At 35.3% G+C, this 18,375-nt stretch overlaps 1 protein-coding gene across 1 annotated transcript in view; it reads right to left on the bottom strand.

Moving 5' to 3' along the window:
* ANO5 (anoctamin 5) overlaps nt 1–18,375 on the bottom strand; it is a 134,558-nt gene that overhangs the window by 10,692 nt on the left and 105,491 nt on the right. Inside the window, exons 14-19 of the mRNA XM_007956914.1 lie at nt 16,540–16,762; nt 15,742–15,911; nt 14,994–15,091; nt 7,364–7,494; nt 4,430–4,635; nt 2,218–2,396 (exon numbers count right to left, since the gene is read on the bottom strand). Of these exons, the coding sequence (XP_007955105.1) occupies nt 2,218–2,396; nt 4,430–4,635; nt 7,364–7,494; nt 14,994–15,091; nt 15,742–15,911; nt 16,540–16,762 (1,007 nt within the window). The remainder of the gene's footprint in view (nt 1–2,217; nt 2,397–4,429; nt 4,636–7,363; nt 7,495–14,993; nt 15,092–15,741; nt 15,912–16,539; nt 16,763–18,375) is intronic.

Below are 18,375 nucleotides of genomic sequence, written 5' to 3'. Positions count from 1 at the left end.
CGGAACTCCCTAATTCCAACTTTTGAAGGAATCGCCATACTGCTTTCCACAATGGTTGTACCATTTTACAGTCCCATCAGCAGTGTATGAAAGTTCCAATCTCTCCACAACCTCACTAGCATTTGTTATTTTCTGTCTTGCTGAACTTTGCTACTAGTGCTGGAGCTGGAATTTTCTTAGTGCTCAACTCTGTGAGCTCTTTCTCATCTTTATGGTCACCTAATATTGATGTTCTTCAGAGAGTTAGCCCAGGTAATTCTTCTATTTTGACTTTAAATTCTTTCCTTAAATTATTTCATTCATTTCAATTGCTACTTAAATATAAATGATTAACAATATATATCCCTATCCTAGACTTCTCCTCTTCATGCAAGAACTGTGTATCACCTAACTTACTTGATATTTATACTTGAATATCTGAAATACAATCTACTTTCATAGTGATACTGCCTTGGAAACCCAAGGAGGAGTCACTATGATTTGGGGCTGACTTGACAGCACATAACAACAACAACAGCAACATCTGAAATACAGCTCACAGTTAACAAGTCCATTATAGAATTTAAGATACAGCTTGCCTTACCATCTAATACCATCCTCATCCCATGTTCCTTATCTAAGTGAATGTTACAATGAATTATGAAGATGAAAGAACTTAATCATTCATGACATTCCCCAAGTTTCCGCAAATGGCATAGATTAGGAACTTAGTAATGGTGATTGGAATGAATTTCCCTGTTATACTGAGCTTTTTGAGGCCAAGAGAAAAACAGTACCCGTATTAAAAAAAAATTAAATTCCTACTGCCTGAAACAGAGTAGATGTTCATTATTTGTCAAGGTTTTGTGAGTAGGTGGGAGAAAATTAGTCACAGGTTTTTCTTGGAACTTTTCTTATAAATTGGCTTTCTTTATCATTATTTATTTTGTCTATTTAAAACAAATCAAAATAAAACTTTAAGTGTACAGAATAGGAACTTAGGTCCAGAGAGGTTATATGTTTAAAGTGACAAAACTGGTTATGATCAGAGAAAAGATAAGAAGCTGAGACCCCTGACTTTTAGTCTGGCATTCTTTCTATGACATCATTCAGAACCATCAGAATGAATCATTCTAAAGATGTATTGTTACTTCTTAATTATCTATAAGTGGCTATGGCATTATATAAAATATCCACAACTTACAAGGTTTCCTCTCCTCTCATCCTATAGTAAAGCTCTCACAAAGCTGCATAATATTATTACGTGGTGGTTCAGACTGACAATTTATGCAACAGTTAAATTCTCTTGTCAGTGCTTAAGATGAAAATACTGTCAAAAACTATCCTTAAAAATTCCTAAATCTCTCAGAAAGTAAAAATAGCCAACAATTATACAGTATTTACCATGTACCAGTGTAAATATATACATATGCATACACACATACATATTTACAATTATATACTATATACATATAATATATAATAGCCTATAAAATATAGCATATAATATGTTTATATTATATGTCATCATTTAGCTAGGAAGTGATGACATCAAGGAATCTGACACCACTGACCATGTCACTGTCCATGCTCTTAAACACTATGGGATGGTTTTAATGTAGTCAAATATGGAATATAACAATTTTCTTTTCTGTCTGTGTTGCAGTATTTTGCTGTTTCTTTGTTAGAATCCCACATGAAGCATTTGGTTGAAAGTTTAAGATTAATGGCCCTTGATGTGTGGAAATAGTAGATTCACAAATTCAATTTTACACTCCCTGCAGAGAAGAGTCCCATTAAATGGGATGACTGGTGAACTGACCATATTATTATATTGTTATTTCACTCTCACTCTCTCTCTTTGCTGAGGACATACAGTTAAATTCAAGGAAGTTAAACGTGCACATAGTATGATCTTCCTACATGTTCACTACATGGTAAATCTTGAGATCAAAGGACATTTGTTGGTAGAGAAATTTTTAAAATCAATTTAGAAAATTGGAAACAAAATCAAAATTGACAGTATATTTAGGCATAAAGTCCTCTTACTTTGGACATTCTCCCTTTCCCAATTGGAATAATTCAATATGTGAATTCTAGGATTAATATACTCTATTTACTTAGGATTGTTATCATTCCAAGTAAATCCTTTACGTTATGAGAAAAATGAAGGGATCAGGGAAGCAAGGAACACATTTGAAGGGCAAAATTAAAACCTCAGCAAACAAAAAAGGAAACCTGCAAGTGAGGATATCTCGTTTCTCCGTGGGTGCAGTGCGGTTTGTAAAATCAGCTATCAGGAATACTGACAGGCTGTTATTGATATATCCTCTTAAAGGATCCGTGGCATTTGTTGAGTAGGCGTAGAAGTAGACTAAACGAGGAATGATGTCCGATGTAAATGCAACAATAAAGGCCTGAAGGACAAAGTGAACAATGGAGGACATGAACTGTTAATCCAATTTTAAACGTATCATATTTGTATTTCTTTTAGTTTCAAGACCCATATGGATGTTTTGAAATTATTGAAGTCCTTTAATAAACCACTTTAATATACAAATCTTTGGCCTAAAACAAGAAAGATAGCTCATTTACCCAGTGTGTGATTACTGGTCCAATACTGGAAAGCTAGAATGTAGCTAGGTTGAAAATCAAACCAAATTGTATCTGTTTCTAACAACTATACTTTTCCTCTTGTTTCATAACAGAGTTTTACTGTCTTCAAAGAAATCCACTTACCTAGACCAACTTTGCAAGCTAGGGCTGTGTGTGTGTGTGTGTGTGTGTGTAAAAGGTTATGGGGGAAAAATTAGAGAGATAGAAGACCATGTGTTGGTAAATTTCTCACAGTTCAGTGTGATTAATTTCAATTATTTTATTCTACAGAAATGAAATTTTACCATCATTTTCCAAGTTTTGAAATATTTTAAATGACATGTTCATTCTAGGTTAGATAAGTCACTTCTAAAATCACAGGACTCTACATTTTTGTTGGTAGACTGTTTAATACCTTTAATATTACTTCTATGGCTACTCTATTTAGGTTTTCTATCACTTATTGAAAACATTTAAACAAACTTTATTTTCTGAAAAAGTGACGATTTCAAATAGATTTTTTATTTATTGGAATAAATGGGTACAAAATAACTCATTATAATTTTTTAAATCTCATCTGTAACCTGTAAATTGTTTTGTTTTTCTTGCTCAAAATTTCTAGCATTTTGCCTAAAGTATTTAACTTTCTAAAGAGCTAATTCTTGATTTACTAACAATTTTATTGTTTTTGTTTTCTAATTTGGTATTTTTGCACATCTTTGTTAATTCTTTCTTAGTTTTTACAGTTACATGCTCAGTTCATGTTTTCCAGTCTTACTTTTTTAATAATAAAAGTACATAATAACTATGAATTTTTCTTAAATTTGGTTTTAGCTGATTCTTATAGGTTCTCATTTTAACTGATCTTATACTGTAAGGATCCCTGGCAGTGTAGTAGTTAAACTGCTCAGTTGCTAACAAACTCAGAAGTTTGGACCCACCAATGGCTTGGCAGAGAAAAGACATATAGCCATCCCCTCCTGTAAAGATTAAAACCAAAAAACTAACTCACTGTCATTTAGTTGATTCTGACTCATAGCAACCCCCATTGGGTTTCCAAGGCTGTAAATCTTCGTAGAAGTAGACCGCCCCATCTTTCTTCCTCAGAGTGGCTGATGGGTTTGAACCACCAACCTTTTAGTTAGCAGTCAAATACCTTAATCACTACCCCACCAGAGGTCCTACCTGTAAAGATTACAACTTAGGAAACCCTATGTGGCAGTACTACTATTGTCCTATAGAGTCACTATAAGTCAGAATTTACTTGATAGCACATAACAACAACATGTAGTCATTTCAATTTTGTTTCCTCTTTATACACATGGAGGTGTGACTGTAAGTGGTCAGATTTTTGTTTTGATCACATTATTATCAATTTCTATTTTTAAAACATTGCTATAGGTAAATGTGTAGTGTAAAACTTCTACTTTTGAGAATTTAACTTGTTAATAATTTTTAAATAAATACTCCATAAACATAGCAGGTCATTTTATGTATTCTCCATTTGTAATATGTAAATTTATTTATATACAATAAATATACACTATTCAAATCCTTTATGTCAGTACTTACTTTCTGTATGTACTTATAAACTAACATGTTTTTCCCATACTATGGAACATGTGTTATCCTATTTAATGAGGATGGTTTTACAAATGTTCCTTGTATTTCTAAGAGTTTGTGTGTCATAGATTTCTCTGAGTTGTTAAGTGTATAAAAGTTCAGGCATGTTTTATGTTTATGGATTGTCACTATGATGAGACCAATGTAATAAAGATTGAGTTAAGCATAATTCACATCTCTCCAAGGAAACAAAAGTCAAAACAACATCACCTCACTGAAATAGTCTACTTACATTAGTTGCAACGGAAAGAACAGCCATCCCGTAAAGAATGTCTTGCCAAACTCCTATGCTATGGGCTTTAGCAGCTACAGGTCTCCTATACTGGGTAGTAAGTTTCCAGGCATCTACTCGGATCTCTATAATATTATTCAAAAGAGCAAGAAGAGGAGCCAGAGGAAAAGAGGCCACAAATAATGTTACAAATCCAAATTGGATAACTGTAGAGAAAAAAAAGAAAAAGGCAAGAACTCATTATTGTGGAGGGGGAAAGTGGGAACATCCTGCCTATGTTTTGCCACTTCCTTCAGTTTGGAGAGATCTTCAATCAGCAAAAACATTCCAGGATTCTTTCCACCTGTGCATTTCCTGCTCTCCATAGAAAGTACAGTGACGTATCAGCTTGCTAGAATTGCGAGAAACTGGGCATGCATAGCTCCCCTTCGTCCTTGCTTTTCCTTTTATATCTACTTGTTTGAAGAAAGGATCTATTTTTCCTTGCTTTTTATTATGGCCTAAGTTCAGTTCTGTGGTGATCTCATCTTTACATTTGGATATTAACACATTTATGGTATAATCAAGTTTTCTGTCTTGTTATCTATATTATTTTTGAGAGCAGAGATAATGACTTATTCTTTCATATGTTTCCACTACTCAGAATGTGCTGAGCATATAAAGGTGCTAAATTATGACGATTATTACTAAATGCACTATGTAAGAATCAAAGCAGCCAAGAGATAAAAAAGACAGTGCAAAATAAGATATTTGAGCATAATAAAGGAACTAAGAATAAGAAAATGAATCATGTAAAACAATCAGAAACAAATTGTATATAAGCAAAATAAATTAAATAAATAAACATTTTCTAGAATGAGGTATTGTTAAAGTTCTGAGCCTCTCACCTGTCTTGCTATCTTTCTAAATAATTATCACTGTCTTCACTAATACTTAACAGGAATGTTTATGTGTCTATGTGAGTGGGCTTCTTTCCACATTGTTCTTTTGTTTGCTGCAATGCTTGGGGTAAAAGAACTAACAGCTTGAACTTCACTAAGAATTGAAGGGAAAGACAACAAGAAACTTGGAAATGACTTTCAATTAAATTAGGGGGGAAAAAACCATCCAATCTTCCACTAGTTCTATTTTTAGATGAATCTCAAGTGTCTGTATTTCACCTTTCCTCACAAGACTGGATCAATCCTGTTATCTACTAAACAAAGTGAACACACATGTCCTGACTGCCTCTTCTACTGGAGCCCTGTCTACTGAACCAAGAGATATGAAGTGAAGAACTATTGTGTAGGATGCATCCCCAAGTGGTGCAAATGGTTAACACACTCAGCAGTGAACCAAAAGACTGGAGGTTCAAGTATGTCCAGAGGGACCTTAGAAGAGAGACCTGGTGATCTACTTCTGAAAAATCAGCCACTGAAAATCCTACCTGTGGAGCACAGTTCTACTCTGACACACTTGAGTTTGCATGAGTTGGAACCAACTCCACACCAACTGGTAATTTTTATTTTATTTCATTTGATATTGTATAGAAACAGGATCAACTTTGGATCAAAACTCTCTAGGTTCAAATCACAGCTTGCTGCTTAAAATATGTGTGGTGCATGGCAGATTAATGAACTTGTCCAACTCTAAGTTTCCCTAAATATAAAATGCAGCAAATAATACCTACTCGGCAGAATTGTTCCTCGATTAGTGACAATGTACATAAAACACCAAAAATAAACTAACTCTTAGTTGTACTTCAATAAATGGTGGTGAAACTTGTTATGAAACCTTTACTTCAGCTTTTAATTTAATAATAATATGATGCACATATGCACCAGTTCATGGGAAATTTATACAATTGAATGTTCCTTAGAAGTGAGGATGGTGAGACTTCATATCATATACTTTGGACATGTTACTAGAGGGATTAGTCGCTGGAGAAGGACATTATGCTTGGTAAAAGAGATGGTCAATGAAAAAGTGGAAGACCCTCAGAGTGATGGAGTGACACAGTGGCTGCAACAATGGGCTCAAACATAGCAATAACTGTGAGGATGGCACGGGACTGACAGTGCTTCATTCTCTTGCATATGGGGTTGCTAAGAGTTGGAGTCAACTCAACAACACCTAACAACAATCACTCCATAAAGAAAGGACTAGCTAATTTTACAACCAACTATAAAGTGGAATATCTTTCTAATTGTCCTAAATTTACCTATTTTAATCCAGGTGTTATAGATACATATTACACTGGGGAATCATGAACAATGTCAGTTTCATCTGATTTATTCCCTATGATTTTACGGGCCTTGAAAATAAATTAAAGAAATCTCCTTCCTTAATTCCATCAGATAAGCAGAAAAAGTTGAGAGGAATGATAGAGTAGACTATATGAGAAGTCCACAGCATTACTGCTCTGATATTTTCACTTCAAGATCTCTTCTATGTTCAATCCTTGGAATATTTTATGCATTTCTTGAGTTCAGTTTGGGTTTCCCTTACATAACTGTTTTTAGCCTTCTTCTTTTTATCCTGAAAATAAAGGACATACACTAAACGTATGTCAGACTCTAGAAATGCTTTTCAATTTTTTCTCCCTCTCAGCTAATCACAGAGGCAGACAAAAGGAGAAATAGCTATTAAAGCTAATTTGAGACTAGTATTAAAAAGTGAACCTTACTTGATTTAGTTTAACAATATTAATATTCAACTTTTTAAAAAATCACAAAGATTGGTGTTTTGTAACTAAACTTTATTCTTTCTTTTATATGATACCTTTCATTTTTATAGGAAAATGGTGAACCAATATCCATATTGATACATTGATTCATTTACCATTCAATGATTCAATGAACACCTACTATATGCAAAGCACAAAGGCACATTAAGAACTGAAAAGTACTTTTTTACTCAGCCTGACTCTGTTTCAGGGCAGTGGATGAAAATTACCTGTTTCTAAGTACTCATAGAACAGACCAAGGTTTCCAAAAGATTCCAGGTCATGATCCTGCTCCCATCGACTGTATAATTTCTCAGAGTTTGTCCGAGTTTTTCGGCGTCTCCACCAATTCAAAACAAGACTGTTGGAAATGAAATAAATAAATACACAAAATAGAATTAAAGAGAAAGAGGTCAGATAATTTACATTCTATATCTAGAAATTAGAGTCAGACTGGTTAAGCATAAAGTAAGATCACAGACTAAGCAGACACAGAAGTATAGCTAACTTCTAAGTCAACATCTAGTGTTCTCTGTACATTTCATGCTGTGATCAAAACCTCTTTGTTAGGATTTATTAGGATGTTTAATTCGACAATACTAATTCCCCTACAGTAATATATTTATTCAGAGAGAGTTCTATTGAAGAGCATGTGGAAGAGGGGTCAGCTTAAGAAGCATTTTATAACTATTAAATTTATTAAGCTTTAGGCTTTGTTGATACTTAGAAGAGATAACATTCTTTAGATATTCAAGAAAATGGAAAATATATGAGAAAGGAGAATGTAAAGCCTATCGAAGATGTTGAAATAAATGCAAAGATCCCAAGCAAAATATGAATGAATTAAATCCCGTACTATATAAAAAGATATGTCATGATAAAATTGGATTACTTTGAGTAATGCAAGAGTTATTTATTTAAGGATAAAAAAATAAAATTATTTCAATTAATATAGAAAAAATACATTTATTGCATTCCAAACATCTATTCAAAACCTACTTATTACAGAATTCTAGGAATAGATGTAAATTAACTCAATGTGATCAAAAGAATCTACAAAAAACATGAAACAAACATTATTCTTAATAAGGAAAAGTTGGAAGCATAACCTTTAAAATTAAAATTTGAGTGTGCATGATCACATTTAAGACTCTACTAGGGAACAAAATTAAAAAACACAGAAATAACCAGAATTATTGGTCAGATAGAGATTGGTGGAACCCCTGAGACTATAGCCCTGGGTTATCCTTCAAGCCTGGAACTGGACTCACTTCTGTAGATTAGCTCTCAGCCAAACAGTAGACAGATCTACAAGCAGAACACCTGCCCCAAGGAGATGCACCCCTAGATCAATCAACCATGAGTCATCAGAGGAGCACCATTTGCTTAGGGGGAAAGCTGGACAGATAGGAATGCATAGATAAGAAGGGCACAGGGATGGTATAGTCACAGGGAGGAGATGGGAGTAGAGTTTTTTATGGTTGGGAATTGTAATCAGGCTGTGAAACCAAATGCAGATGAACTCTTGTGAGTAAAAGGAATCTGCTTTGTAAATTTGCACCCACATCATAACAAAAATTAAGGAAAAAAAAAAGACTCTACTAAGATCTTAGGAGCTCTGGTAGCATAGTGCCTAAGGCACTTGACTGCTAACCAGAAGGCTGGCGGTTCAAACCCACCAGCCACTCCTTGGAAGGAAGGTTGGGCAATCCTACTTCCATAGTGACACTGCCTCGAAAACCCAAGGAGGGGTCGCTATGAGTCCGGGCTGACTCGATGGCAAACAACAACAACACTAAGATCTTAGCGGCACAATAAGATGAAACAAACAAATAACTAAAGACAAAATAATAAGAAATGATAATAAAATCTATTACTATTCACAATGATATAACTGTCTATGTAGAAATCCAGTTGAATGTATAAAAAAATTACTAGAAATAAGAACAGGAATTTATCAAGTTGATTGCCTGTAAGATCAATATTTTTCATTCCTATATACCCATATCAATTAGTTAGAAAGACAATTTTAAAAAAGATAGCACTTAGAACTGTAAGTGAAAGTACCTAGGAATGGATTTGACAAAAGCTGTGTAAGACATATATGCTTAAAACATTTGTTTAAACCCAATACAGTCCTATGTAAAGGTTCATGAATAAGAAGACTCGGTATTATAAAAAATATCAATCACTTTTAATTGTTTTACAGATAAAATTTCAATCCAAATACTTTTATTCATGTAAAATATGAAAAAAAAAATGTTTCTAAAATTCATACACAAAGACAAACACCAAAGGACACTCTAAATATTTCTACAGAAGAATAAGTTAGGGAAACTTGCCCTATCACATATCGAGACATACTATAAAACTGTATTAATTGAGATTGTATAGCATGGGTGTGGAGTCCAGGAGTAGTACAAACAGTTAATGTGCTTGGCTGCTAACCAAAATATTTTTGGTTTGAGTCCACCTACAGGTGCCTCAAAAGAAATACCTAGAAATCTACTTCTGAAAAATCATCCACTGAAAACCCTATGGAGCACAACTCTACTGTGACACACATGGGATTGCTACGTGTCAACTTAATGGCAGCTGGCTTTGGTATTAGTGGACGAGTAGACAAATTAACCAATGGAACAGAATAGAGACCTTGAAATAGCCCCACATTTACTATATGGGTTAAGTAACATTATAGACCATGGGAAATGAAGAACAACAACTCAATAAATGATACCATGACAGTTAATACCACCATTCATCTGTCAGTTTGCTGTATTGTATTGTGGTGGCCTGTGTACTGCTGGAAGACTGGAGGCTATGCTACCAGTTTTTCAAATACCACCAGGGTCATACATGGTGGACAGGTTTCAGACAAGCTTCCAAACTAAGAGAGACTGGGAATAAGGAAGGGGACATGCACTTATGAAAAAAAAATCAGTGTTTTGGTTACTTCGTGCTGCTCTAACAGAACTTACCACAAATGGGTGGCTTTAACAAATGGGGATTTATTCTCTTATAGTTGAGGAGGCTAGAAGAACAAGTTCAAAGTGCCAAGCTCTAGGGGCTGGGTGAAAGCCCCTCAGCTTTGGGCTTCAGCTCTGTCTCTTGCTCCCAGCCCACTTAAGCTAGTCCTTCACTCAGGCAGCTGCTGGTTGCTGAGGCTAACAAGCCCAAGGTCAACAAATAAAATGGCACAATCCCAATATTTCCAAACAACATGGCAGAACACTATTTCAACTCCAGAGATAGTCCCAAGAGTAGCAGGAAATATGGCAAGCTACTAAATGAAGATTCGGCTACATGCAGGATCTAAGCATGCCAAAAAGCTGCAGACACCTTTCTCTAAACTTCACTTTGTATCCTGGAAGCAGACCATATCTCTAAAGCAGCTACTCAGCTGCTCCAGTAGATTCCACCATGGATTTGATTACCAATCTCATCATGGGGAATAATTACATTCAGCTGCACAGCCAAGTTGACACACAACTTAACTACCACAATTGGCCAGTGAAAACTTTATAAATAGCCCTGAAACATTGACACAGTGCCAGAAAATGAACCCTTCAGGTTGGAAGGCACTCAAAATACTACCGGGAAAGAGCTGCTTCCTCAAAGTAGAGTCAACCTTAGTCACATGGATGGAGTAAAGCTTTTGCAACCCCCATTTCCAGATGGGGCATGACATAAAATGGGAAGAAACAGCTGCAAACATCCATTAATAACTAGAACATGGTACATACAAAGTATGAATCTAGGAAAATTGGAAGTTGTAAAAAATAAAATGGAATGTACAAAGATTGATATCGTAGGCATTAGTGAGCTAAAATGGATTGGTTATTGCCATTTTGAATCAGACAATCCCATGACCTACTATGTCAGGAATGACAAATTGAAGAAGAATGACGTTGCATTCATCATGAAAAAAGAACATTTCAAGATCTGTTGTGAAGTACAATGATGTCAGTGATAGGATAATACCCACACAACTACAAGAAAGACCAGTTAATACTATTATTCAAATTTATCCATCAACCACTAAAGCCAAAGATGAAGAAATTGAAGATTTTTACCACTTTCTGCAGTCTGAAATCGACCAAACATGCAGCCAAGATGTATTAATGATTAGTGATGATTGGAATGTGAAAGCTGGAAACAAAAAAGAATCACTGGTAGAAAATATGGCCTTGGTGATGGAAATAACACTGGAGGTCATGTGATAAGAGTATTGCAAGACTAATGAGTTATTCATTGCAAATACCTTTTTTCAACAATATAAATGGCAGCTATACATGTGGACCTCACCAAATGGAATACACAAGAATCAGACTGACTCCAAAAAACCAAAATCACTGCTGTCAAGTCAGTCCCGACTCATAGTGACCCCTCCTTGGGTTTCTGAGGTGGTATTCCCATGGAAGTATATTGCCCAACCTGGAAGCTTGATATCTTCAGTGGAAACAAGACCAGGAGATGACTGTGGAACCAATAATCACTTACTCATAGACAAGTTCAAGTTGAAACTGAAGAAAATTAAAACAACTTCATGAGAGCCAAAATATTTCCTTGATTATGTCTCACCTGAATTTACAGACCATCTGAAGAAAAGATTTGATAAATTGAACACCACTCACCCAAAACCAGATGAGTTGTGGGATGACATGAAAAGTATCATACATGAAGAAAGCAAATGGGACAGGAAAGGAAGAAAAGACCAAAATGGATGTCAGAAGAAACTCTGAAATTTGCTCTTGAGTAGAGAGTAGCTATAGCAAATGGAAGAAATGATTAGCTAAAAAAAGTCAAGCACTAGATTTCAAATGGAAGCTTGAGAAGACAAAGTAAAATATTACTATGCAATGTGCAAAGATCTGGAGTTAGAAAACCAAAAGGGAAGAACACACTTGGCATTTCTCAAACTGAAAGATGTGATGGAAAAAATTCAAGCCTCAAGTTGCAATATTGAAGGACTCTATGGGCAACATATTGAATGATGTAGGAAGCATCAAAAGATGGAAGGAATACACAGAGTCATTTTACCAAAAAGAATTGGTCGAGGTTCAACTATTTCAGGAGGTAGCATATGATCAAGAACCAGTGGTACTGAAGGAAGAAGTACAAACAGCATGGAGGGAATTGGAGAAAAACAAGGCTCCAGGAATTGATGGAATACTCATTGAGATATTTCAACAAATGGATGGACTGCTGGAAACACCCATTTATGCCAATAAATTTGGAAGATAGCTACACAGCCAACTGATTAGAGGAGATCCAGATTTGTGCCCATTCCAAAGAAAGGTGATCCAACAGAATGTGGAAATTATTTAATAATATCATTAATATCACACAAAAGTAAAATTTTTCTGAAAATAATTAAAAAACAGTTGCAGCATTACATCAACAGAGAACTGCACAAAATTGAAGCTATATTTAGAAGAGAACATAGAACATGCTGATGTCAGATGGATTTTGGCTCTTCTTTTATCTGTGTTATACTGACTACTCAAAGGCATTTAATTGTGTAGATCATAACATATTATAGAAAGAATGGGAATTCCAGAACACATAATAGTGTTCATATGAACTGTACATAGAACTAGAGGCAGTCATTCAAACAGAGCAAGGGGATACTGCATAGTTTAAAATCAGGAAAGGTGTGTATCAGGGTTGTATCCTTTCACAATACTTATTAAATCTGGATGCTGAGAAAATAATCCAAGAAGCTGGGCTTTATGAAGAAGAACACAGCATCTGGACTGGAGGAAGACTCATTAACAACCTGAAATATGCAGATGACACAACATTGCTTGCTGAAAGTGAAAGGGATTTGAAGCACTTACTGATGAAGATCAGAGACTACAGTCTTTGACTGCTAACCAGAAGGCTGGTGGTTCAAACCCACCAGCCACTCCTCGGAAGGAAGATAGGGCAATCTACTTCCACGGTGATACTGCCTCGGAAACTCAAGGAGGGGTCGATATGAGTCAGGTCCGACTCAATGGCACATAACAACAACAACAACATAAAGAAAACAAAAATTCTTACAACTGGACCAATAAGCAACACCATGATAACTGGAGAAAATATTAAAATTGTCAAGGATTTCTTTTACTTGGAACTGCAGTCAAATCCCATGGAAGCAACACCCAAGAAATCAAATAACACATTGCATTGGGCAAATCTGCAAAAGACCTCTTTAAAGTGTTCAAAAGCAAAGATGCCACTTTTAGAACTAAGATGCGGCTAATCCAAGCCATGCTATTTTCAATCACTTCATATGCATGTGAAAGCTGGATAATGAATAAAGAAGACTGAAGAATTGATGCATTTGAATGACATTGTTGGTGAATATTACTGAATATACCAGAAGAATGAACAAATTTGTTTTGGAAGAAGTATAGTCAGCAAGTTCCTTAGAAATGAGGACAACAAGACTTTTTTCTCACATACTTTGGGCATGTTTTCAGAAGGGACCATTTCCTGGAGAAGTACATTATACTTGGTAAAGTACAAAGTCATAGAAGAACAGGAAGATCCTCAATGAGAAGGATTAATACAGTGGATGCAACAATGGTCTCAAACATAGTGATAGCTGATTATGAGGATAGCACAGGACCAGACAGTGTTTTGTTCTGTTGTCATAGGGTTGCTATGAGTTGGAATCAACTAGAAGGCACCTAACAACAATATTTTCGCCATTCAGTATTTATGTGTGAGTTTAATTCCATTTATTTTGTATCTAATCGCAAATTCATTTGTTTCTGAAACTCATGTTTTCCTTTATTTCTGGAAAATTTTTAGCAATCTATTTATATCTTCTTTCCTCCACTACTTACTGAATTCTCTTTTTCAGGAACTAATAGGGGAAGTGGAAGACTCTCAATCTAGCTTCCTGTCACTTTAATTTTTTTAATCTCTTCATTTTTCAGTTGCACGACAGAATATGGGAATTTCGTAGTATTATTTTCCAATTCACTAATTCATTCTTCAACTTTGGCCAGTAGGAGGTTGATCCTGTCTATTGTACTTTTAAGTTAACATACTAATTTTCATTTGTAAGTTTTCTAATTGATTCTGTTCTGTAATCATTTGTTTTTATTTCTTTTTTGCCTGTTTTCTTTTCATTATTTCTAGATCCTTTTTAGTGAAAGTATAGCCTCCAGTATTTGTCTTTAATATGCTCAACATAATTTTTTTGTGGGCTTTGCCACAATCTTCTATAAATTTATCTTCTTCTGGAGAAGTAAACTTTCTGATAATTGATCTTGATAGCACCCTTCTAAGTATTAAATCTCATTAGTTCTGTATGTGTTATTATTATTACTTTTTGAATTTTTGAATTTTGTTAGCAGGCAGGCTCACATTACATGTTTTGCTTGTTGCTTGTTTTCATTCTACCTGCCTTTGTTTATCTGTCTGTCTCGCTGTGTATAACTCTTTTCCCTCATATGTTTGGTTTTGGAATTGTCTTCATTCTGTTCTTCTGGTTCTCAATTTAGAACTAGGATTTAAAATAATAATTTAGAGTTATGCCCCTATACTGATATTGAGGGTGTGGCAGATTCAATCATGGAGCTAGACTTGGCTCAGTTACTCTTTGTAAGGTCCAGACCATGTTCTTCCTTTGTCAGCATATGAACAGCATAGTGATCTTTCCCTAGATTTTCCTCAAACAACAGAAACACGTTTCAAAGCCTGTATTACCTTAATGCATTCGTAACTGCCAATGAAAAGTAAAGTTCTTGTTGGCTTAAAAATTTTCTATAAAGGCACCATAATAATCAAAGAAGGCCATCTTCTTCCAGAGGAAACCTATCATGGTTACTTAAATCAAACAAAAAACTCCTAAATCATACATACGGATAAATGGCTTCTTTAATGTTTCCAAATAACTGTTTCCCAAACATTATTATCGTCAACTGAGTTGTCAGTTCTATTAGGCAGCCTGCAGGATCACACTAGTCAGAACCAAGAAGAGAGAAAAAAAAAAAGAAGTGAATGATGAACTTTAGCAACAACTCAAAGGAATCTCAATGCAGAATGTTAGATTCTCAAAATTTTGGTTAGAAAGGATATTAAAACACATTTAGACCAATAGTTTCAAACATGATCATGGACTAATGCCTAGCTCACTGTATTAGATACAACTGAGGAATGAGTTAAAATGATAGATTTCTGGCTCTTGTTCTCAGAAAAAAACTGAATTTTTATGTCTGGGTTGGGTTTGGGAGTTGAATTTTCTCCATGCGATTTCAAAACCATTGATCTGGTTCAATTCTATACCCCATGGTAAAGCCATTTCTGCTATATCCCTAAGAACTAATCATTTATCCTTTGTGGGAATTCTCCAGGAATAAAAGACTCATCTCCTTCCATAGCTCATATTTTATTGCCAAACAGTGGGGCCAATATAACATCTTGCTCAGAGGTCACTGTTAAGTCTATCACATGAAAGGTTCTAAGACCCATACTTTCCGTAGACAGTGTCAATGTCCTATAATTCTTTCATATCTTTTTAATATCTGGGATAGGACTGGGTACACAGAAGATATTTATTAAACACTCAGTTACTACAGGCACAAATTTCAGCAATCAAGAGAATTCTTACCTCTTCACTTCTCCATATTTGAAACATATATGTGTATTTTCCAGGATAGCCCACAAGCTTCCCTTTAAAGAAAGCCACATAGAAGATGGACGAGTAATAGTTTACAAACTGAAATAGGAACATTTTCAAGGTAAGACTGCTTTCATACTCCTGGTGAGTTCGAGGAAGTTCTGGTAAATGAAAAATACCAAAGTTTAATGTTTTTCCTTGAATATTCTACTCCCTGGGGCAAGTTGGTATTTTATCGGATTATTCTGAGAACTTGGAATGCTTATCATGCTAGTCACAGATAACCAATATTAAGTAACTATGGACTTGTGCCAGACTTTCTGTTAGACATTTTGCATTAAGTTAATCATTGACAAAACCTAGGAAATAAACATCATTATATTTGTTGTTATTGTTATGTGCAATTGAGTCAGCTATGACTCATAGCAACCCCTCCTTGGGTTGCCAAGGCATTACCGAAGTAAATTGCCCAAACTTCCTTCTAAGGAATGGCTGGTGGGTTTGAACCGCCAGCCTTCTGGTTGGCAGTCAAGTGCCTTAGGCACTATGCTACCAGAGGTCCTTCATTATATTTACAGGGGTAAAATATTTGTCTGAGTTCACACAATCAGTCTGTAGATTTAAAATCCATATAGGACTAAAGAGGCTACCCTTAACTCAATACACTATGTGGTCTCCTGTAAACATGTTAGATCTTCCTCTTTTCTGTTTTCAGTCACAGTACTGGGGCATTAACATATAAATGTATCTTTTGTGCTGGGACAATTCAACCTGCTATAGCCAGCTTACCCATTTTTGTGATCCAGGCAGATATCTTTTCATAAAGGAAATTCAACATTAAGATGACAATAAAGTTCAAGCATGATCCTGTGAGTGACGTGGTCAGCTGAGGAGTAAGGATACTTCTAACAGGCTCTAAGGTTGCTTCAGATTCCATGAAGGTAGCAAATGTAGCATAGACTGACAGTCGGTACACAATCACAGCTATCATACAAGCAAGGACAAGAGACATCTGAGGAAGAGAAATGATTGTTCACTTTGGTCCCTGTACCTGTGTAATACATATGTATCTGAAATATTACATACCATTTTGTTTATTTATTTAGTTAGTTGTTGCAGTGTTTCCTCCCCTCCCGTTTCACCTCTGGTAACCAACAAAGAAAATTTCCTTCCATATATAAACCTTTCCTTGACATTTTACAATAATGAACTAATACAATATTTGTCCTTCTGTGATTGACTTAGTTCACTCAGCATAATGGCCCCAAGTTCATCCACGTTATTTGGTATTTTGCAGATTCTATGTTATTCTTTAGGGCTGCACATAGTATTCCATTGTGTGTATATACCACAGTTTGGATATCCATTCTTCTGTTGATGGACACCTAGGTTGTTTCCATCTTTTCGCTACTGTAAATAGTGTTGGAATGAATATGGGTGTGCATATAGCTGTTCTTGTCCTGGCTCTCACTTCTTTAGGATATATACTTAGTAAGGGGATTGCTGGATCAAATAGTATTTCTAATTCCAACTTTTTAAGGAATTGCCATTCTGCTTTCCACAGTGGTTGTGTCATTTTACAGGCCCACTACCAACAGTGAATGAGAGTCCCAATCTCTTCACATCCTTACCAGCATTTGTAATTTTCTGTCTTGTTGTACTTTGCTATTAGTGATGGGGCACTATTGTATCTCATTGTTGTTTTGATTTGCATCTCTCTAATGGCTAATGATTGTCAACATATCTTCATGTGTTTGTTGGCTGCCTGAATATCCTCTTTGATGAAGTGTCTATTCATGACTTCAGCCCATTTTTTAGTTGGATTGTTTGTCTTTTTGTTGGAGTTTTCTATACATTTTAGAGCTAAGTCCCTTGTCAGATATGTTGTTGCCAAATATTTTTTTCCCAGTCGGTAGGTTCTCTTTTCACTCTATTGAAGAAGTCTTTTGAATCACATAAAAATATAATTTTTAGAAGGTCCCATTCACCAAATTTATCTTCTGCTGTTTGTGCATTTTGGGTTATGCATGGCAGTCTATTTATATGATATATTAGGGCCCCTAAATTTGCACCTATTTTTTCCTTGAGGAACTTTATAGTTTAAGTATCACATTTAAGTCTTTGATCCATCTGGAGTTCATTTCTATGTATTGTGTGAGGTATGGATATTGTTTCATTTTCCTGCAAATGGATATCCAGTTTTGGTAGCACCATTTGTTAAAGAGACCACCTCTTCCCCATTTAATGGATTTCAGCCACTTCTCAAAAATCAGCTGACCATAGGTTGATGGATCTATTTCTGGGTTCTCAATTCTGTTCCACTGATCTATATGTCTGTTGTTGTACTTATACCAGGCTGTTTTGACTGCTGTGGCTGTATAGCATGTTTTGAGATCTGGGAATGTAAGACCTACTTTGTTGTTCTTCAATAGTGCTTTGGTTATCTGAGGTCTCTTTCCTTATAAAACTAGTGATTGGTTTTTCCATATCCTTAAAGAATGTCAATGGTATCTGGATTGGGGTTGCATTGAATGTATAGATTGCTTTGGGTAGTACTGACATTTTCACAATGTTCAATCTTCCTATCCATGAGCATGGTATGTTCTTCCATTTATGTAGATCTCT

The sequence above is a fragment of the Orycteropus afer genome, unplaced genomic scaffold, assembly GCF_000298275.1.
Source record: "Orycteropus afer afer isolate SDZICR_OR568_19922 unplaced genomic scaffold, OryAfe1.0 scaffold00014, whole genome shotgun sequence".
NCBI classification, from domain to species: domain Eukaryota; kingdom Metazoa; phylum Chordata; class Mammalia; order Tubulidentata; family Orycteropodidae; genus Orycteropus; species Orycteropus afer.
This window is presented reverse-complemented; position numbering and strand designations above follow the sequence as displayed.